At 44.1% G+C, this 22388-nt stretch overlaps 1 protein-coding gene across 11 annotated transcripts in view; it reads right to left on the bottom strand.

Moving 5' to 3' along the window:
• Positions 1–22388, bottom strand: part of TACC2 (transforming acidic coiled-coil containing protein 2) — a 115663-nt gene that overhangs the window by 39115 nt on the left and 54160 nt on the right. For 9 of the 11 annotated variants that reach the window (XM_040702901.2, XM_040702902.2, XM_040702905.2 and 6 more), the window contains exon 8: positions 22114–22245. In XM_040702901.2, the coding sequence (XP_040558835.1) occupies positions 22114–22245 (132 nt within the window). Of the gene's footprint in view, positions 1–13038; positions 13190–22113; positions 22246–22388 lie in introns of all 11 variants that reach the window. The other 2 variants (XM_046943290.1, XM_040702910.2) reach the window with 1 other exon arrangement.

Below are 22388 nucleotides of genomic sequence, written 5' to 3'. Positions count from 1 at the left end.
CGTGAAATTAAACCAGAAGCAGTCCATGAGCCATCCTGCTGTAATGAGGACTCCTCTCACTTTGTTGAAGTCAAACAATAACCTCAGAGCTGCCAGATTCTGCTCGCTTTATTAAAGCTCATGATTATTTTAAGCAGATCCATGCCAGCAGAGGTACAAGTACAGGATTTGCATCCTATTACACTTGCTGAAATCTGTCACAGCAGGAAATCTCCCGTGAGCTGGGTAAGAAAAGACCCCACTGCCACCCCCGCCAGCCTGAGCAGCAGAGGGGACTCTGCAGAACAGCATGACCCCTCTCCCTGGTGTCACCAGATGCTTTGGCTGGTTTTTCTCACCTTTTGGGAAATTTCTGTCTGCCCGAAGCTTATGCCACTTCCTAGAGAACTGCTCACAAAAACTGTCTGGGTATCAATTCTATCTATGGCTGTAAGTCCTCTCTGTGTCACTGCTTAAACCATGCACAGTCATCAGGCTACAGAACGGGTGAATGGGAAGAGGCAGGCTGCAGCAATGTGAATTATATCCCTTCAGAGACGTACTGTGCCTTAAGTTAAATATTTTAAGAAGAGCTGAGAACAAAGAACTTCCATAAACAAAGCTACACAATAGTTATTCAGCTACTTTCCTCCTACTTCCACTGAGATGGCTCAGGAAACTCATAAGTTGAAGCACCAAATAGAAAGACAATTTGATATTTACCTTGTAGAGAAATATTTCCCGTTGTAAAAATAAACCTATGATGTTATCATCCAAACCAGCAGAATTAAGGGCAATTCCTGCCTCTCAAGTTGGTCTGTATCACCTGAGCTTCAGCACACATCTTTGTTTTGCCAATATTTAATAATCTTGGAAAGATTCCAATCCATTTAATGTTCACATGCACTCCAGCATAAGCAGCAATATAACCAGTAAGAACTGCCTTAACCATAATTCAAATGCTGCTGAGTTTGTTATGAGAAACAATCGCAACAACAAAATAGGGCATTTAACAAAGAAATGTGAAAGGAAGCTCAGTATCAGAAGAATGTTCTTTGCCATTGCCTGGAATATGGCAGAGAGCACAAAGCCTGCAAGCACATACCAGGACATTACTCTGAGGTCTACATCACATATCCTAGGAAAATAAGATCCTGTGTTGAGCCAGTTCAGCTTTCCCTAGTGAAAATACTGGATGATCTCTCTGGCACAGGATATTTTTAAGACCATAGCTGTACTTTTAAAGCATACCATAAGATTTTCCCAGAACAAGAGGATTTCCTGTGTAAAGGAAATCACATATTTCAGCCAGCTCTATTCATGTCATTTCTCTAAGAAATAAAGGGCATACAGGAAAAAAACAAAAACAACACTGCTGTAGCATTCATAGCGTAGAATGGATTGCCAGTGGTGGCAGGCTCTGCCAAAAGGAACTGCCTCTTACATCCTCTATACCATGATTCTGAAGCTCCAGCCAAGGAGAAGGCAGGGTGAGATGGGACACGTAGGTTTTAGACATGCAGAACTGTTGGTCCCAGCTCATCATGTAGAGGTTGGGCATGCAAGTGCAGAATCGCAGCCTGAAGGATTGGTTTCTGGGAAAACAAGGAATTAAAAGCTATAGGATGGAAAATACCTCCATCCTATAAGGCAATTGCCAGCTTAGGTCATCAATGGGAGCTTGCTGTGAGAGTGTATTTTCTATCTCTACATCTGCATCCTTTGTTGGTTGTTTTTTTTTCTTTTTCTTTTTTTTTTTGCATGCAATGGGCAAGAAAGATATAGATTGTAGAAGACACCAAATGATGATAATAACTGAGCACAAAATAACTGGAAATATTCTTGTAGTCCATCTCTTTCACCTCTTGGAAGACAGCTAGTAAACAGTAAATAGGAAACCAGTCAATAGAAACACAGTGAACGGTCTACAGCAGGTACAGATGGGGAGAGGTGGGAGAGCCAAGGAGCAGCCTGGGGAGCAGGAGTTCTCCCATTCTCATCTGGAGGCTCGGAGGTCTCGCCCAGCCTGCTGCACTAACCTCAGGAAAAAACAACAGGAATAACTGGGGTTGACTTCTTTCCCACTTTTGGCCTCATGGAAATACAGCCTCAGAACTGACCTTACCATGGTTTTTTGTAAAGCACAGATGTTATGAAGTTGTCCCTTATTTTAGGACCAAAAATAGCCCTTAGTTACCGTGGCTGGCAAGCACCCAGTAAGCAAGAATGGGATTTCTTAGTGCCACTGCCTCTGCTTGCTCTTTGCCCTCTTCAAGCACGATGGCCACCAAATCACGATCATAGAATCACAGAATCATAGAACGAACTGGGTTGAAAAGGACCACGACAATCATCGAGTTTCAACCCCCTGCTATGTGCAGGGTCGCCAACCAGCAGACCAGGCTGCCCAGAGCCACATCCAGCCTGGCCTTGAATGCCTCCAGGGATGGGGCATCCACAGCCTCCTTGGGCAACCTGTTCCAGTGTGTCACCACCCTGTGTATGAAAAACTTCCTCCTCATATCCAACCTAAACCTTCCCTGTCTCAGTTTAAAGCAGTTCCCCTTTGTCTCCCACAGTTGATGTCCACAGCCTAGAATCTATCTAAAATAGCTTGCAGCAGAATGATTTCAATGCCTTCTGCCCCACTGGGAATCCTCCAATGTCTCAGGTTCTTCTAACATTTACATTACAGCAGTATAAACAGTGTGAATGCGTGCCAAGGTAAAAAAAAAAAAAAAAAAAAGTCAGGTAACATGCACACAACAACAAAAGCAAACTGTGCTCCGTTACCGCACAAGAGTGCTTGGAAGGTAATGAGCCAAAATCAAGGATTCCAAAGTTTGATTGGAGAGCTCTTATTTAAATATTGCCCTTTAATTGCAATGGGCAGCATGTTTGGAGACACAGAGAAACTGAGAGGGCTATTCCAGATGATAAGCAGCCTCTCGTATTCTGTTTTCTGCCCTCCATAATGCTAATCTGGCTGATCAATTTGAAGCAGCAAAAACTTCCAAAGGCTTGTTTGGGATACAGCTGCAGTCCTAAATACTTGACGGGGAGGAGACAGAAATTGCTATTTGTCTCATTTTTCTACCTCACGTTTACATCTACACATTCTTTGCCACTGGCTAGAGCTGCATTCCTAACAGCAATGTACAGGTTCCAGCAGATCTAGCCTTCTAAAGCACCTAAAATATCATGAAGTTAAGGTACTCAGTATTTGCTGAACAATTTATCACATACCATGCAAAGAATCCAAATGAAAAAAAAAAAAAAAAGCAATTTCTTGAAATGCTCAATTTAGTGCTGAAGATGAATTTTGGTTTTCATTCCTGTAGTCCCACTGGGAGATGATCTGGAAATAAAAAGGAGGAATGAGTTCTGTAGTCTCACCTCCATCGATCATTTTCAGAGATGATCCTCATAAAACCTGCATGAATAATTCAGATCTGCTTTAGTGATGAGATCAGAGCTGAGGGTGTAGGACTGGCTGTACGTTTCTGAGGTCAATCTCTTTTGTATGTTACTTAAATGGGCACTTACACTGTACCGGCAAGAGCCGCACTGACTGACAGATCTGAAAAGACACACATTTCAAACACAACAAAAGATCCCAAGCAGTAATTCCTTTCCTGGAGACCAAGTTACCAATGGAGGCCATGGACCTGACCCTAGGCCTCACCCACTGCGACCAACACTACTGGATGGTTACAGCAAAAGGTCCTTTTTTTCATGCCAGCATGAGGTTAGTGTAATATCAAAAACGTTACTGCTCTATGTGCTACCATTTTTGTACAGTAATTCCCTACTCAGCAAGTAAAGGCTAACATGGCACTCTAAATTAAATAATGTCTCTTTTGTGATGGTGATCGTGAGCTATGGCATTTTACATCTATATGTGCTGAGTAGCAAACATCACAGATTTTAAATGCTAATAGTACGTTTGTATGGGAAGGTACAGCAGATGCGAAAGATACCACAGTAGATTTGTCTGGTTATTTTATCTATTAGATCATCGTGTTTGGTACCTGAATTACTGAAATATTCTACCTGTCATCCAAGGATCTGGTAAACACATGGTATTAAAAATGGCACAACTACGGTGTCAAGCATTCTTTCTAGTAAAATATACCACTAAAATGACTGAATGTCTCAAAACCAATTCAAAAGTACTGATACCACCAAAAACATTTTGCACAGAGAAGAGCAAAACCATTAACCTCAGCCCAGCCTATCAAAACTCACGGGTCAGTGACTTAACAGGGATCATTTAAAGCCATCTGCCTTTACCACCCCAACCCCTTGGGAAGGCTGGCAGCGTGGGATGTCTGTCACATTGAGTCAGGGACTGGAGGAGGCTCAAACATGTCACTTACATGTCACCAGACTCCATCTGCAAGACCGTTTCTGTAGGGACATGTCTGACCATTAACTATTAATGGACTGCTGTAAGGATGCTCAGTGACATGACCATCTAACCTGCAATTAAATAAATTCCCAACAAGCCTACAGTGTGAAAAAGCGAGCTGCAAAACTCATCTCAAGAAGGGGATGCTGGAAGGCTGCAGTCAGATTGCCCTTGCCCCAGCTCTCATCCTGCTCACCCTGGTGTGATGCCACTGTCCCACATAGAGCATCCCTGCTGGCTTGCACCTACAGGATCAGCACGCCCACATACGTACCAGATTATGCTTTGAGCTTCTCACCTGCCTTGCAGCAATGATGTAATGGTTTCATGGGCTTCTCACTTGCAAAGTCTGATCATCAAAACACTGATTTCACCACAGCATCATTTCACCTTAGACTACATAGCTGGAAAATACTTCCATCCATTGCTGCCTTGTAGATCTCTGTTTTTACATTCAAACTGTGTATGGCTCAGTGAAAAACAGGAATAGCAGCTTCTTGAACCACAACAATTTAGAATAATTTTATAGAAGATATCCCTCATTTAATGAAGTTAATTTCCTTGGTATCTTCATTTTTTTTATCCAGCTGTCTTACAGATACATTAAAACCTCAGTGAAAACTAAATTGAAGGATGACTGAAAAAACATAGCAGGGTTGTTTTTCTTTTAATCCAAGAAAGGTTTCTGTGAAAGCATTTATTGCACCCAAAGTTGGGAGGTTGAAATAGGATTTATGCTTTATATTCATAGGCTTCTGCAGCAAAGTGACATTACTCAAAACCAACTGCAGTTTGCTCCCTAACAGAGGAACATAAGCCCAGGATAACATCACATGATCATTCTATGGCTTGAGCTGCAACACAGCACAGAAGCATTCTTTGCAATTCTCACTTAAAAAAAAATAGAGGTTTCATCAAATAAATCCCATTGCACTGAAATGACAGAGACCTACTTTAGCGCAATGCAATTACACGAGAACTGATATTGACACAGACGTGTGCAGAAAAAGCAGGGCAGGAGCTCCTCTCCAGAGAAGGATTTAAAGATGATTTCAGCACAAATATCCCTCCAAGCCCCGCAGCAAACATGGCTACCCAGGAAAATAATGGATCTCACACTGAAGGTGAGACCTCCCAGCCCATACGCGATGCGCCCTGACAAGCACAAGGCTTCGCTGAGGGATGCAGGGGAGGAAGGGCACCGTGCTGAGCAGCAGCCAGAGCCACATCCCTCCTTTGTGCAGCATTCACTTCTCCCTCACGCTGTGAGCCCGTGGGATGCTCGCTGCTGTCTGGGCACTGCTCAGAGCTGTAATGATGCACTACACCTGCGGAAATCTGTGTGAGCAGCAAGCACTGCTGGGTGATGCACAGCTGCTGGTGTCACTCCTCTGAGCCACTTCACATCAACCTGCAGACATCCTCAGACAGCAGAGCTGGGATACAAGAACCTGCCTGTTTTGGTGGTGGTGTTTCTTTTATGTAGGTGAGAAAACAGAAATAAAAGCTAAGGCTTACATTTTCAGATCATTACATGGGACTTCAGCCATGGAAAATAATACCCTGTGTGTTATCCAAACCACACAGGTCAATTTGGAGATGTGTTTTCTGAAAAAGGAAACATATGACTCCCATAAGCATTAATCACTTCCTATTAAAAGGCCAACTTTTCTTCATGGGATGATTATATTTAGAGAACGGGATTAGAACTGCAGCGAAGGAGAATTAAAAGGGCACGATCGACTTAAAAAATAATGCTGATTGCTGTTTTTTAACCTACTGCATTACAAGTTATCCTCTTTCCATAACTGGTAAGGGGAGAAGGAATCATTCCTCCTGCTTTTACTGTTTGTTTATTCAGCGATTTCGAGAGCGTTTTGTGCAGAAGCCAAATTCACACTCCCCCAGCAAAAGCCATTTCCTGCTTCACGCAGCAACAAGAAAGAAACGTCTCAAGCTGTGGGAAGCCACATCTGAAAGAGAAGATTGAGGGATATAATACTGCACGCTTACAGCAGCACTTCAAACTACTTAACTCATTTTTCTAACTGATTAGCAAGAAGTTCTCTGTATTGCTTTAAATGACATTAAAATTTCCCTCTTTATGGCTTTTGCTGAGACGTAATAGTGTTTTTTCAATGCTACTGATAGAAATGAATAATGAAATGAATCCCCATTCTTTCTGGCCAGCCTCCCCTTTTCACTGACTGTAGTCTGAAGAATGAAAACACTTTACAGAAGCAAGGCTGAGAATTGAAGGATCTGTACATTTTGTAATCTCCACGCTCCTTGCAGGCAGATGCTTTAATTCTCAGAGGAACAAGAGGAAAATACCGTTTAATTAAAGACACTCAGCCTCAGACATCATACCAGCACATATACTAACATGTCCCTAAACAACCAGAGGCTGCAAATCATTCAAATACCTCAATCTCTTAAGGGGTGAGAACAGTAAAGATACAAAGATACTCCAATATCCAGGTAGACAAACGTTTTCCACAAATATAGTTACAATCCGTTACCACACAGTGATTCCAATCAGTGCTGCACTGCCATTCACTCTCTTAGGCTAGGGATTTGATGTTTGAGTATTTAACACCCATGACAAATACCTTTCCTCTGTCTTCAGTACTGAACGCTAAGGCTTTAATCCAGGAAACAGTATCTTGTTAACTACATCCCTAGAAAGCAAACCAGGTGCCCGTGCTCACTGCTGTACAGCACCATGCAAAGGCTCCAAGGGAAAATAATCAATAATCCATTGAGAGCCAGAGCCATACTTCAAAATGGCTTTGTTTGCTGGAACTACCTTGGAAATCCAACCAGGCTTTCCCCAGCCATCTCTCTGCTCACACGCATGCCAGCTGCAGGCGCACGGCGGGTCCTTGGCCATAGGGCTGCACTGAGCCAGGCTGTAAGGAGTGGTACCAGGAAGGTGACATCCATAGCGGGCAGTGGCACCTGGGTGACAAACCATGGCTGGGCTCCTGGGTCCAAGGGAACGGCATCAGACTCCAGGAGTAAACAAAGGAATTCGCATTCCTCGCTCATCCTCCCCCTCCTTAAGCAATGAAACTCAGCACAACGCTGGGCTCATTTTTAATGAGAGCAGTGAACTGTTAACAAGAGCAATAAATCCACATTTTGTGCCGAAAGTAAATCAAAACGCAAAAGCGGGAGCCTGACTGCCACTACTTCTAGGTTTCAGATCTGATCTATGTTTAGCTCCAGAAACAAGCTTTTGTTTAAAAAAAAAAAAGCCTTTATTTATACATTTGAGCATAACTCTAAGGATGCTGTTTAATTTAATTCAAAGAAATGCAAAGCCCCCGGTTTTTCTAAAGTTTACTTTTCATCTCAACAGAAGAAATGACCCCAATTCCTTCTCTGGGAGGCAAGAAGCTCCCAGACACTCATTCATCTCCTTAGTCAGATCTCAGAGCTTGGGACAGGAGCTGCACTGTGGGGAAGCTCCAAAAAAATCAAGGAGAGCCCCCCTACAATCACCCTGAGGTCACTTTCAGAGAGGTCTATACTTACTCAAAGCAATATATGCCCACTTCACATGTTAAGATTTTAGATGGTCTACAGTGCAACCCTCACTTTGCTTTCCGGAGCGAAGGAGTGATCCATCCTCCTGTCTTGCTAAGTGTCACTACTGACGATGCCACAGCAAAAATAGCACTTTTTGTTTTGTTTTGCATAGAGGAACCCCCAATTTATTTATTTATTTATTTATTTTACCTACGCCCCTTTTCTGAGACTTTCCCAAAGAAAACGCAAACTGCACTGAAATTCTAGCTATGGTTAAAACTCTGCCACTGCAAAGCCTCTCACCTGGACAGCACGTGAAGTCTGTTACAAAGCCAAATCCTTACAAAGCAACGGTGACGGATAAGGAAATGGTATCTATTGGCAACGGATGGTATCCAAGATATTAGCAAACAAAAACTCTCTACCCGTGTAAGGCCTTAAAACAAAGGAACCAAACTAATTTTTGTGTACTATAAGCAAGTTAGAAAAGCCTTAAGAGTACCCAGACCTTTACCTCTGGGAGAGCACCTCCGATTCAAATTTATCAAGCCGTTACTTTGACTGCTGTGTTGAGCAAAGCAAAAAAGCAAAAGCAGATAGAGAAGCAGTGCTGAGTGTAAGTGACAGCCACAATGCACGTGCAGGAATGCCTCTTCATTCATGTTTTTACTACCTCCCATTTATTATTTTCCAATTTGCCCGTATGTCATAATACATAATAGATGACAGCAGCTCCATTACGCATGGCACAGGGCACACCATTCAATATAGAGAAGCTTTCTAATACACACGTATTTGCCAGATGTGTGGTGTGCCTTGCTAATAGAAGGGTGAGGGATTCTGGGGTCTTTTCATTTTGTTTTCAAGTCTAAGTGTGACCTGCCTCCCTCTCGTGACAGATGTAGCGGTTGATGTAGTACCCTTCCATATCAAAGGAAGCGCTGTCAGTGACTTCAGAGATGAGATCCTCTGGGCTCAAATAAGGGAGGTTGGAATAAAAGGCAGGAAAGCTTGACAGAAGAATTTCCCTGTTATTTCTGGTCCATTTTCTCTCAAGTAAAACACCCTCATGGCTTCCAGCAATTCACCTTACTTAGCAGACAAATCTAGGAGGTGGGGAGCGCTCTCCGTGCTGCTGGGGAATGCTGACTGGTGACTGTCAAACAGAAGGAAAAGATATATGTGTGGAACACTGACAACAGGCAGGGCTATCTGTCAGAAAGGGCTTAACTCAAATAAATGCCGTTTCGATAACAGATGCCTCCCCTCCTACCAAAAAAACTCTAACTTCTCAATACTTTCAACATGTATTTCTCAATTTTCCATATATTTATTCATTAAGGTGATTTCCTACATATAAGCATTGTGCAAATATTCCACCAGATTAATTTTTTCTAAACTTCTAAGAAGCACACATTGGATTCCTTTAGGTTTTGGAGACAGAAAAATGCACAACAAAGCAGGGGCTGCATTGTTGTACATACACATAGATAACCTTTCTGCACACAGACACACACACACACGTATACATACCCACACACCAAACAGCTGCTCACATCTCTTACACACAAGGCTGACTCAGCCCAGCTTAAATTTTTCTCAGTCCTTCTGACAATCAACAAAGACCACACCTCAGGAGAAAAACAATGCACCAGGGCAGCGTCTTGGCTGGCTCCCATCCATCAGTGACATTCAATTTCTTTTTTGGAGTCCAATCCAGCTCCCACTGAAGTCAATGGGCATTTCAGCATTGACTTCAGTAGGAGTTGGCTCAGCCTCCAGACATTTTCCCCTCGGATTGGCAGGGGATGGAAATGTTACAGTGGCAGCACGTAGAGCTCCCAGCGGGAGGAAATAGCACACCACAGCTCTCCAGCCAACCAAGAAATGGGCACTGAACATCAGTCCTGTTCAGCAGCTGCATGGACAGCAGCTACAGTGCTCCACCAAAGCCAGCTGTGCTTCGTGCTCGGGAGGAAGGAGCCCTCTTGGCCAGAGGACAACTAAAGCAATGCAGAGATGAGAACCAGATAGGAGCCATTAGCATTTAAAAATCTATCGAGACTTCTGCTTTTCTAATACTTATCAAAATGCTGTTATAGTATCACCTAGAGCTATAAAATACATTTCTAATAAGAAAACCACTGATATGTAAGGGATGTCACATGGAAGCCAGCACAACCCTGGTGTGTCAGCACCGCACAGGCAGTGTGCGAGGCCATACAGGTGCCAGCTGTGGGTGTGCGCGCACCTGAGCAGAGCTGGGCCTGCTGAGCAGCATCACGCTGTCATTTCCTTTATTCCAGCTATTACATGACTGAAACATGCCCTCGATTTAGCTCAATCTATGGCCACCAGGGTGCCTGCCGCAATTTGCAAAGCACCTGACACTGCTCATCATGTCAGTAGCGGGGTCTGAGCTGCGCCACTTTTATCTGCAGACAACTTTCATCGGCACGGGCTTCCCCTGGGCCTTCCCTTTTTTTTAATCAATCCAAATTGACTTCTCTTTTTTCCTTTCTCTTTCTTTTTTAGTTCTATTTTTTATGCCAAAGGTGAATTGCCTACTACCAGTGACCGGGGTTGCCAACAACCCACAACAGAACACCCAGGGCTGTCAGTACCTGAAGTGTTTTCATTACAAATACTTCTCCATAGTAGCTGAAACAAATTTACATGAAAACAGGTGTGGGTTCGTTGTTTGTTTGTTTTTGCAACTACATGCAAACAGAGCGTAATTAATCATGGCCACACCTGAAAATTGTAACCTAGACCCTTCTCCCCATGAATTTTACCTCAGTTTCTACAATTTCACTGATACTGAGTGAAGAGGTCTATTGTGGGATGCTTTTGAGGAACTCTGAATCCAGCAGCTCTTTAAAGGAAATTGTTTATCTCTGTACTTTTCGGCATTAAATCTATTTCAGCAAAGGTTGATTTACACCTCTGTAACCCAATGAAGGAATGGAGGGCAGCCAAGCCCATCCCTTTGTTAGGAAGCCACCTCCTGTCATTGCCACGCTGTCCCCACCGGGCCCACCACTGCAGGGACTTGCAGAGGGCAGGCAGTCACCACCTGCCTGGGACTCAGCTGGATAGTTTTGCCTCTGGACTAGCACAGCCATTAAGGAATTTGTTTGTGTATGCAAAGTAGGTTGAATACAACCCCATTACAAAAGCGTTACTGAAAGCTACAGTCATTAAAGTATCAAGATCTCAGAGCAGGATGGATTACCATGACATCCAATGCAGAGACTCTTGGTTTGGAAAAACAGGCCTGTACTTTCTCAAGGATAAAGAAACGTCTCCAGGCTCATCTTAAAGAGCATGTAGCTGGAATGAAGAAAATTGCACAGGCACTCAGTATTTAGGATGAGTAATATCTTTCACTAATGCTTCCCAAGAATATCAACAGTTACTGAATGATGTCTGTGCTGAAAGTACTTCTGATGATTATGTTGGACCTTGAGAGACCGTACTGAAGTCCCTCAGCAGTAACAAACAGCAAAAAATATTAACATATAAAGTCATCAAAAGAGATGACAATGTCACATCTACAATAGCATATTACTCATGTACTATAATAAAAAATAATTACACCTTGATCAATATGTTCTTAAACAGAATGAATTCTTCAAAGGCTGTGAAAATTGTAGATAAAACACACTGAACACTGCTTTACCTATGTCGCTTTTATTGCCCAGTCCTCAGATCACTGTTAAAAATATATCCCAGTTTGAGCAGACAAAAATGTAATTAATAGTACGTTAAAGGTAATGAGGCATCAGTTCATTCCACTGTACCAGTAAAACAGATGCTGTATGTAGCAACATCAATACTGCCTATGATGAAAATATATTAAAAAAAATCTTACTGGGTGAAGCTGTGCACCAAAGGAACAAAGGATGCAGAAATGCTGCTAGGCCTGAGCCTTACAAAGCTAACAAGACAGCATTGAGCAAAGCTATCTACTGATGTACTGGAATACGACAATAGGGAGCATGAACCTACTTGTAAGGCTGATTACAGAGGCAAAACTATCAGTTACTGCTCTCCCATTCCCTTTTGCTCAGAAGCACTTATCTCAAACAGCTGAATGATGCCTCAAATCTAATCACATCTACCTTAATAAGCACATATTACATTACAGTTTCTTTAAAGAGTTAAGTGAGGCTGCTTTATAGATTAGCCCTAGTGGATATACCTAAAACTAACCGAAATGCATGATCAGAAATAAGCTCAGTGATCAGACATCTTAGATAAATGGGATCTCTAACTGAAAGGCCAATGAGAGACAAAGCAATTCCTATAAACCCACCCTGAGGTGAAGCCTGTGCTCCAGCAGCTGAGTTTGGGGTGGAGGTCAGGGAGAAGAGGCTGCTCACCACTGAAACCTCAACCAATAAACAGCAAAACCCTATTTTCAAATGGGAAATGACTCTGCTATTTCTGCATGCACGTACGTTTTTGTGCACTATCATACGTGATGCAGCAATGTGAAAAAGTGACCACTTCTCCATGACACATGATATTTGCTTTTTTCTTCCCCCCCCCCCCCCCCTCCAGTGAATCTTTCAGAGCCGCCCTCACCAAGAGCTGCAGACACCTCGCTCTCACAATTCATCACAGGGTGCAATACCAAGGACTGATGCTGACAGGGGGTGATGCGACCTGAAAAACAGCATCTGTATAGAGAACAGCAGAGAGAAGCTCTGAGAAAAGCAGCTCCACGCTGTGCATTTTAAACAGAAAACCCAACGATGGTGGGTTTGGGAGGGGGAAGGGGCTGTTTTTTGTTCGTTGTAAATGGTCATTGTGCTTGATTCGCTACGCATCCAAAACACAGAGACAAACGTATGGTACCCACGCATGGCTCCACACCACCGAGATGAGGCAGGCAGCCCGAGCGAGGTGGGAGCTCTATAAAACACAGCTCGTGATATCCAGCAACACCACAACCACGTCCCCATCTGAACGCAGCCGGCATTAAACAAAGGCCTCACGCACACAAATCGGCCCCTCAACCACACCGCAGAGCGGAGGTGCGGGAAGGCTGTGGGCCCAGCAGCGCAGCAGGAAAGAGGAGAGCGAGGGGGGAATGCAGACAGACTTACATCGCCTCCGACGGCTCCCGGGCCAGGCTCCCCGCCTGTGCCTGCTGCAGGGACTGCGAGCCTCCCATCCTCAGCGTGGCCCGGGCTGGCAGCTAGGTGTGCGGGCAGCTCCCTCGGCGAGCCGTGCCTGTGCAGAGCCTGCGGTGCTGCACTGCAGATGGGAACAGCTGCTTGCATCAGTGGCAGCACAGGCAGGAGCACTTCAGCAGCAGCCTCTCTTCTCTGAACTGTTGCCAGTTATTTTTTTTTTCCCCCCCCTTCCCGTCCAGATGAACGCTATTTAGAAAATAAAATGAAATCCCAGCCACGGTGATGGGCTAATAATCATCTGCTGAACATCAGAGGTCCGTGCAGCCACGGTGCAAGCGCCTCGAATGCAGCACTGCTGGCTGTGGAAACTGCCTTCAGGAAAAAAAAAATCCAAAAAAAAAAAGAAGAAAAGCAGACCCTCCCTTTAAGCACACATTGTCAGCTACTGTGGCTCCCTAAGGACCTACAGGCAGGACCATTGCATTGTGTTGACTCAGCTGATTTGAAATGCAAATGCTGGCGGGCACGGGATGCTGTGCATACATTTCCTTTCCATAAGAGGCAAGTTGGACACACTGGGACAACGGCAGAGAAGATTAATAAGCAGAGCGGCCGTTTGTTTCATTTAAACAAATGAGCTCATCCCTCTTGCAGAAATGGAATCGTCCATGAGGGACAGAGGGAGAATATCATGAGCAGCCAAGGTAAACATGGCAATGTGGGAGCTTTCCCCACCCGCAGCGCTCCATCCGAGGGGATTGGGGCTTCACTGCTACATGCACGGCCCCCTGATAGGGCCAGAAGGTGCAGAACCATGGGGATGCTCACAAGCTAACACAACTGAAAGCAGTGGTAGGGCTCTTTCAGCCTGCAAAGCACAAGCAAAAGCAAACCACAATCCAAACTCACTGAACAGGCTTATCCCTCTGTGAGGGTACTAGGGCAATAGAATTCATCGAATCATTTGAGACCTAAAAGGCCATCAACTCCAACCCCCCAGCAATCTGCAGGGAAACACACAGCTCCATCAGGTGCTCAGAGCCCATCCCCTGACCTTGGGTGTCTCCAGGGATGGGACACCAGCACCTCTCTGGGCAGCCTGTGCAGTGCCTCACCACCATCCTTGTAAAAACCTTTCCCCTTAAACCCGGTGTAAAAGTCCCCTCTTTCAGCTTGAAATCATTTCCCCTTATCGTATTACAACAGACCCTACTAAAGAGTCCTTCTTTCTTGTGGCCCCCCCTCTATGGGAGAACAAGTCAAAAGGGCTGGGCACCAGCACTGCTCTGCAACACCACATTCAGCAAAGAGACGCTCCATGTGCACACCGTGTTCCACAGCATCCTAAGGACAAAAAGGGTATCAGCTGCATCACTATCTATATTCGGAATTAAACACTCGAGAAACAAACAGCTTGAGGCTGCGTGTCACTTCTGGATCCATGCTGGGGCAGAGGAGTCAGAAGGCTCAGATATATTTAACAGAGATATTAGAACTCACTGACTTCAAAACACCTCCCCCAGCATTGCAGTGGAGACCTCAGTAGACTTGCACCTTCAGTAGCTTCTGGTTTTTGCTTTTTCTGCTTGCAAGAAGGAAAATCCAGTAGCGTTTGCCCACTACGCACTAGAGCACATGGGCTGCTTCTAAGCCCTTTTGCAGCAGAAAGCACTTCTGCAGACATTTACCAGGAGAAGCACTAAATTCTGTAAGCTGGACAACACTGCTAATGACAGCAAATCTGTACAGCCGCATAAAAAAACCAATTCAGAGTGCTCATTTTTAACAGACCCTCAGGTAATACACCTGTCAGGAGCATGTCCAAGCAAGTAAAACACAGAATTCAAAAGGAAGAGCCTGAAAAGAAAATCCGTATACCCTGGCAGTAGCTTTGCAATGGTTAATAACTCTGGGTTACCAACCCAGTGCAGGAAGTGGTACCAGCCTGCAATTACAGGGCTGCATTTAGGGAACCTATTAGGTTGAGGTTACTGCTCAGTTTTATGCATGGTAGCTGTGCTGAGCTACAGATGATTGGCCTTCTGATTGCCATAAGAGCTCCCTGTTGGGTTTTATTTATTGCAGAATAAAGGAAGACAATAATTCTAAGAAAGGCAAACGCCACAGTGAGAAAATGAAGCCCTTGCAGTTTTCTGGGAGCCAAGAGGGAGAACAGAGGCACCATTTGCCCTGCAGTGGAGAAAATGGGAATACTGTGGTACCTTCCTAGCAACTGCGAAGAGTGCATTTAAAATGCCTGTCATTTTGCTCCTTGATACATTCACGTGAAGCCACACTCTTCTTTAAGTTCTTCTGGATGCTCAGAGCATCGCATCATTTCACTACACACACTTCAGTGCACGCAATGAAGTGTTATACAATTACAGCAAAAGCAACTTTGGAAAGCTGGCTGTGGCCTTTCACTCCTCCATGGATACAGAAGCACCGACCCCAACCTCAGGAGTGAACACAGATGCAGAGCAGCCCACAACGTGGGCTCTCCCTGCAGCTCCGTGTGAGGGGAGCTCTCCCTCTCCTGCCTGGCCCCAGTCCATCCTTTGGGCCTGCCAACAGAAGTGCTAATTTAGTACTAAATTTAGTGCTGGCTTTTAAAAATACAAGAACTGTGTTGATACCATAAAAGTACATCTGGTAAGAACTAGCCCGGGACCTGAAAAACACACAGCTGGGGCTCAAAAACCAAAATCTCACTGTGGCTTCAAAGGGGTTGAAGATGCCCCAGGCATCTCAGCCCAGGGTTGTTCCAGACACCATTCACATAACAATTTACTGTGATTCCAAGGCTGGAAAAGGGTACCTAAATATTCAATGCCATCCTTTAAAATCTATTGTTTCCTTCTGTTTATTTCGTTCACTTTGGTCTATACCAAATATTTGGTATAGCCCCTAAATATTTGGTCTTACTCCATTCCTTGTTTATATATAAATTCAGACTTGGGTCACCAGCACCCCATTTGAAATTTTTGGCTTCCATCAAAAAGCAGTGCTGGGCAGGATTGTGATAGGATTTATGATTAAGTCAAACTTATGTTTTGCTCTTGGCTTCACCATAGACCTTGCTAGGCCCTAAGGCTAGTTATAAACATGGCCACACACACACACAACCAAACATCAAAGAGCCCTCTGCAAGAAAGCACTGCCTCTCATATCTACCACCCCCCTTGGGATGGGGTGCCCAGATCTCAGGCCAAACATCCCAATTGCAATCCAGGGTTGGGGTACTGTGCATAAGCTAGCACTGTGTGAAGCCAACAGCACAGAACAGAGCAAAAGCAAACAACCCAGGAACAAAAGTGGGTTTCTCTGATATGCTGAAGGCTGCTGTCAAAGCCCTGAGGAACAATACTGCCTCTTTTAAAACAATTCTAAAAAGGGGGAAACGTTAACAAAGAATAGATTATTTTTTAAATAGGATCCTAAAAATAAACACTGAGATTTAGACGATATTACCTTTGGATCCCAAAGCCTTGAATGCAGCCTGGGAAGCAGTTTGTACCCCAAGGATTCCTTTTACTTGTAGGCTGCCTGGTTTCAAAGCACTCATGAATAGGGCATCCACAACACCAGACCGATAAGAAATACCAGTCATAAGCACCACCACCTTCACTAACAGACTGAAAAGACCAAACTGCATGAAAAAAAAATCAATGCTGTTCTGTATAGACACAGTTGCAAAGCCAGGCAGTGCCCGGGGGAGGCTGCCTACACACTGGAGAGCACATCAGCACATAAAAGCACTGGCAGCTTTTGAAGCACAGCCCTTTTAGGGCACCCAAAGCCCCCCACTCAGCTGCTTAAGAATTCAAGCACTGGTCATTATAGGACACATAATGCATGGTTCTAAACATGTTATGCATTTTCCTGCAGTTCTTTCCCCACCGCCACACTTTTCAGCCCTGTGACAGCTACAATTTCCTTTTCTTGGTTTATTCTTCTCACTCCTGTACCCAGATTTTTGTTCCTTACTCCTCTCTCCCTCTCTAGTGACCAAGAGGCCATCAACCTTATAACTGAGAGTCACTCAAAGGCCTCCTTGAGCAGCGAGCTGCTGTGGCTGCCAGCTGCCATGCCACAAAACATTTGCTCCCCTTCACTACGGCTCTTTGCTTTACCTGGTTATTGCTACTCTGACATTAAACACAGAGCTCTGCCAGCAGGAATCAGTACAGCACCATGTTGATCCTGTGTGTATTTCTCCAGACAGTGTGCTCCAGTCACAGTCCAGCTCACTGTCTGCACTGCCGTGGCACAGGGATAGAGGCAGGATGTAATGCTGTACCATACCACCACCCAATACTGGAGAAAACATCCTTCTCTCTTCCCCTTAGTTTTATGGAACAACTCCATGCTGCAACTGAAATAACAAAGGAAATATATGAAATATAGAACAATTTATCCTGTTATAGCTTACTGCAAGAAAAAAAAAATGCTAACAAATTATAATGCCTACATTTTTGTTGGGCACTACTAATAGGCTTTTAGTTCTGTTCATGTGCATAGTATTGTTGAGATAGTAGTAAACAGTCAGCAATGTAAGGACACGTTCATCGCCACCCTTCCAAGATCCGGCTATCCCTAATTTGATCTCATCCAGCACATACAATGTGATTAAGATTAGATTAAGAATGGAAAAGCTTCAGATTGAAACCATCACTGCAGATCTTTTGTTTGCTTGTTGGTTTTTGCTGATTTCTTTTTGTTTGTTCATTTTGTAGCTGCTCCTTTTACTTACCTGGGCTTGGAGAAGGGCACCCAGGAGAGCCTAAATGAAACCCAAGCAGTAAAATCATCAAGGACCCTCTTAAATGAGTTTTTCAATATGCTCTTCAAGGAAGAAAAAAAAAGCAATTCTTTCTATGGCCTCTGGACGACTTCAGGCATAACACAGCCCTTTCTGCATTACCACGGCAGAAAAGGGTATGCCACAAAATAACACGAGGTGATACTAAGTGAAAATCTTTAGAGGTTTAACTTGTTCTTACACCAAATGCCTCCATGAATGCTTTGCTCCACCACTTATCTAGATAAACAGGAGTGCTTTATTTGCATTGCTACGTTATTACCTCCTGAAAAAAACACAGTGTCTCAGAATTTTAAGCCTGAGCACACGAACAGAATGTTTCTAGCTGACAAGTCAAGGAAAAATCAGGTGATCTGTGATGATGCTCTCAAAATAGGCAACACATCTCATTGGAAACCAACACCAGAATATGTTCCCCAACATAGGAAACAAGTAAGTACCCCTCAAGACATGCACACACACAATTGATCAGTGTTCAGTTGCTAAGGTCACTGCTTAATCTAAATTGCAAGTGAGATCAATGGCATTAAGAGTTTTGAATAATCTAGATGTCTGCTTAGTTACTGAAATCCCCTGCATTGGAAACCCATTGCAAAGACACCAAAAAAGAGGCCTCTAAATGCTTCTATTCAGGATGCCATGGGCTCTGCTGTCTTTTAGGGCCCAGTAGTGGATTAGGTAAGGTGAGAACCAAACACAGCAGATCCCATGTACAAACAGGGAGATCTGGTTTTGGAGAGCAGGGAAGCCTCCATGGCAGCTATGCCGAGATGCCACCCAAGGAATGAGGAAGGCTTTTAATCCCACAGATCTACAAAGACCTAAGTCAAGGTTCAAGGGCAGCTTTGGCTTGGTGCCTTCTTACATTCACCTACAGCTTCCTTTCGAATTTGAAAGACTTCACAGACAATTGGTTCGAGTCTTTTCAGGTTTTTCTTTTTAAAGGGTGGGCCAAAATCCAGCAGTAGGGGCAGTTAGAGCTCCTGCCCCAAAAGCACAGGCCCTACTCAGCGGTATCATTGAACACTGAGAAATACAAGCCTGGCCCCAGTCTTACCCTGTATTGCCTGCTCTAACACAGGAGGTATCCATATCCCTCAAATCCTCCTCCTTGCTGGCAGTACCAGGCCAGATACGTGCTGCCTGTCCTGCCCTTGTACTGCCACAGTTACAGCAAGATGATTAATGCCACTCTAAAATTCCTTGTGGATGGATTAGTGTAATGACATATTCATTTTCACGCTGTTGAACCTGTTCTAGCAGCAAGGAAATTATCCTATATCGCCTGAGGGAACCTGTAAAATACACAGCAATAAGAAGCAAACAGAGGGCTACCATCACCCTTTCATCCACAGCCACATGCAGGCAGCAGCTTTACAGCACACAAATAATTGCTCTCTTAGAGCATAACCATGCAGGGTGCACCTCAGGGAGTGTAAATTCTAAACAAAGATATGGTCAGAAAATTGGTGCAATTTCACATTTCTGTCAAGTGCCCATTAACGTATCATGATATGGCTTTTAAAATTCAAACTAGTGGAAACTATTTGTTGAATTGTTGTTGTTTTATGGAAGCTGTCCTCTGCCAGACCTTGGGGTCTCCAGGAACCCTGCCCATCACACACAGCCATGGGGTCACTCAGAGAAGCCTGCAGGATGCTGTCCCTTGTCTGGGGACCCCACCATAAATAAGCCTGCACAAGAAAATGCACTTAGTCCACAACACTTTGGGCTTGAAACAGAGCAGTCATCTTAGGATTTGATGGAACAGGCTGGCAAGACTGAGAGGGAGCAGCACAAAGCATCCTCCTGCCTGGGGCTGCACAGTGCTGAGCACAGCCCTCAGGCCAAAGGCTGTGAGACACAATCTCATTAAAAAGGCTGGAGCGGATGAACGGAGTGGCTCATTTTTGTTCATTTCTTGGGGACTGGTTGGTAACATGAAAGATATCTATTTACATTGTGCTTCAGGAGGCGGTGAACGCTTTGCAGGTTATCAACCACCGAGCCTCAAGAAAAGTCCTTGGGTTTTAGTTTCCAAGACCTAAGCAACTTCAACATCTTCACACTGTTGCTTCTACTGCAAAAATCACTTCATTTGTGCACCAGACAGTCTACATAACCTAGAAAACTTACTACAGTACAGTTGAGTAGTACACTTAAGAACAAAAACTAGAAGCAGATGCAGAATGCATCACATCCATCCCTCCTTGACAACACAATTGGGAATGGATCATCTCTCCAGACTCTTGCTAGCTCTATCCACAGTAGTTCCTTAAATGACAAGTTATGCTCACTAGTGATATTTCAGCGCTTCTACCAAATTATTAAGTGCCTGTGATGCAGTTCATAAGCAGATCATCATAATCACAGAGGAGACTGAAATGCCTCACGAATCTATTTTGCAGAAAATTGTGCAGAAGCAAAGCACTTGCAGAAGTTTAGCACCTCACTGTGCAGACAGCTGCCACAAATGTGATGAAATGAAAAACAACCCAGCTTGCACGCTACTATTTTCTATGTCCTATTTGGGTTGACTTGATAAACAAAAAATACAGAAACGTGCATGACAGTCCAAGAGACATTTACATGAGGGGCTGATTATGACAACAAAGAACTGACAGTAACATGAGGAGAATGGAAGAGCGATCTTCATCCTACGGATCTCTCCAATTCCCATCCCTACATGCATTATGATCTCCAATAAACTTGTGTTCATAGTGCAAAAAAGAGCAAACACATTAGAGAAGTTCAGCTTTAGAGAAGGCTGCAGGCGACCAGACTGCTCATCTCCAAGAATAACGAAGATGTACATTTTGGTTAGTGACAGCCCAGACTGGGTTCTGATGTTGCATCAAGCAATTCTACTACTATTACTTAATTGTTTACTCCACTACTCTGTTGCTTACCTCGCCAAAGAGATTCTTACACACACATTTTCAGCAGCCAGCTCTGCCTGTCTGTACACTTCCCAAATGATTTCTCACCTCTTCACGCAGCTTTTAGAGAATGACCAGGGTATCCTCTGCTCAGAAAATTCTCTCCATATGACAGAACTTGCAGGCTGCTGTCAGACAGACCTTCAGGCACTTCTTTTCCTTACCAACTGTACACGCTTAAAAAGACCAGGTACAGTACAGTACCATAAAGGAGCAAAGACTTGAACTAACCTATGTCACAGCAAGCACAAAACTTAAACTAGAAGTTAGGACATCACTTTCTGATCAAAATTCTCACAAATATATAAAGGTATATTCACCAACATGCTTCCTAGGTATGAAACTGGATGATTTTTGAGTAGCATTTGCTGATAGCTATTCATTCCTTGTTCCACAGCAGAATGCACCTATTGTGTATGTTCCCATCCGTGATTCAGAGTATCCTCCTGCTGACACCAGCACCTTCTGACATTTCTGAACAGATTAAGCAGGATAGCTGTATTTCCCGTGGTGTCTCCCAGCTTGTAGCACGCTTGCCACAAGCTGCTGACCTGTATCTGTGGGGTGGAGAAAGATACTCTCTAGAGAGTTCCCATTTAATATTCTCAACTGTGTTGCGACCTTTCCCATTAATAGATGTCACAATAAGGGCATGCCATTATTGCCGAGCCACAGCAGCACAGTGGTTAATCACCCACAAGACAGGCGTCACCCAAAGCTCTGACATGAATACCCAAGGACACATCTCCTCTTTCCTACATCTGTGATGGGAGGACTCAGCCTGGGGGGTTTTCCCAGCAAAAATCCCTGAGGCCATTTAACCACGAGAGCAAAGCTGAAGGAGAGAAAGATCAGCTTTGAAATGAAGATAACTGAATGTTTCTTTAGCAAGAATGAAACCAAGCTGAACTTCTTCCTTCACTACTGACAACTACAATGCAGATCACTGTGTGGGGAAGGGAGATACCGGCAGCATCTGAAGGGGAATGAGCAAAATGGTCCCCTCAAGGAGAAAAAAAAGGAAAAAAAATCCTAAACGTTTAATAATTTAAGAACAGTGGGGAAGATCAGTGCAGTAACAACCAGTGTAGTCCAAGCTCCCTCTTCTGGTCTTCCAGAGGAAATGTAGTGGAGCAAGGAGGTCTTTATCGTCTAGCAACTGGTTTCAAAACCTAGCACCAAAACGTTCACACAACTTAGGCAAAACACCCAATATTTTCTTAAAGAAAAAACATATAGATGTAGAAATTGACTTTAAATGCATGAAACAGCACTGAACACTACCTCTTGATCTCCTCTGCGACACTTTCAGCTTGTTGAGGAGGCAGCTCTACTCCACCACCAGGGGCTGCAGCCACCGGCACATCCCCAGAAACGAGTCCAGTAGCTTCTTCACTGCTATCAGGCTTGGAAGTGCTGGAAAATAATTATGAAAAATCATCAGCTGATACATTTTAAAAGGCCCATGGGCCTGCAGTGAACTCTCTTGAAAGGATGAGTTTGACTAGATCTGACCTTCTGTCAGGAGCACACCGTTCCATTGCTGGTACTCTCCCCCC

Source organism: Gallus gallus, chromosome 6 (assembly GCF_016699485.2).
Source record: "Gallus gallus isolate bGalGal1 chromosome 6, bGalGal1.mat.broiler.GRCg7b, whole genome shotgun sequence".
Lineage (NCBI taxonomy): Eukaryota > Metazoa > Chordata > Aves > Galliformes > Phasianidae > Gallus > Gallus gallus.
This window is presented reverse-complemented; position numbering and strand designations above follow the sequence as displayed.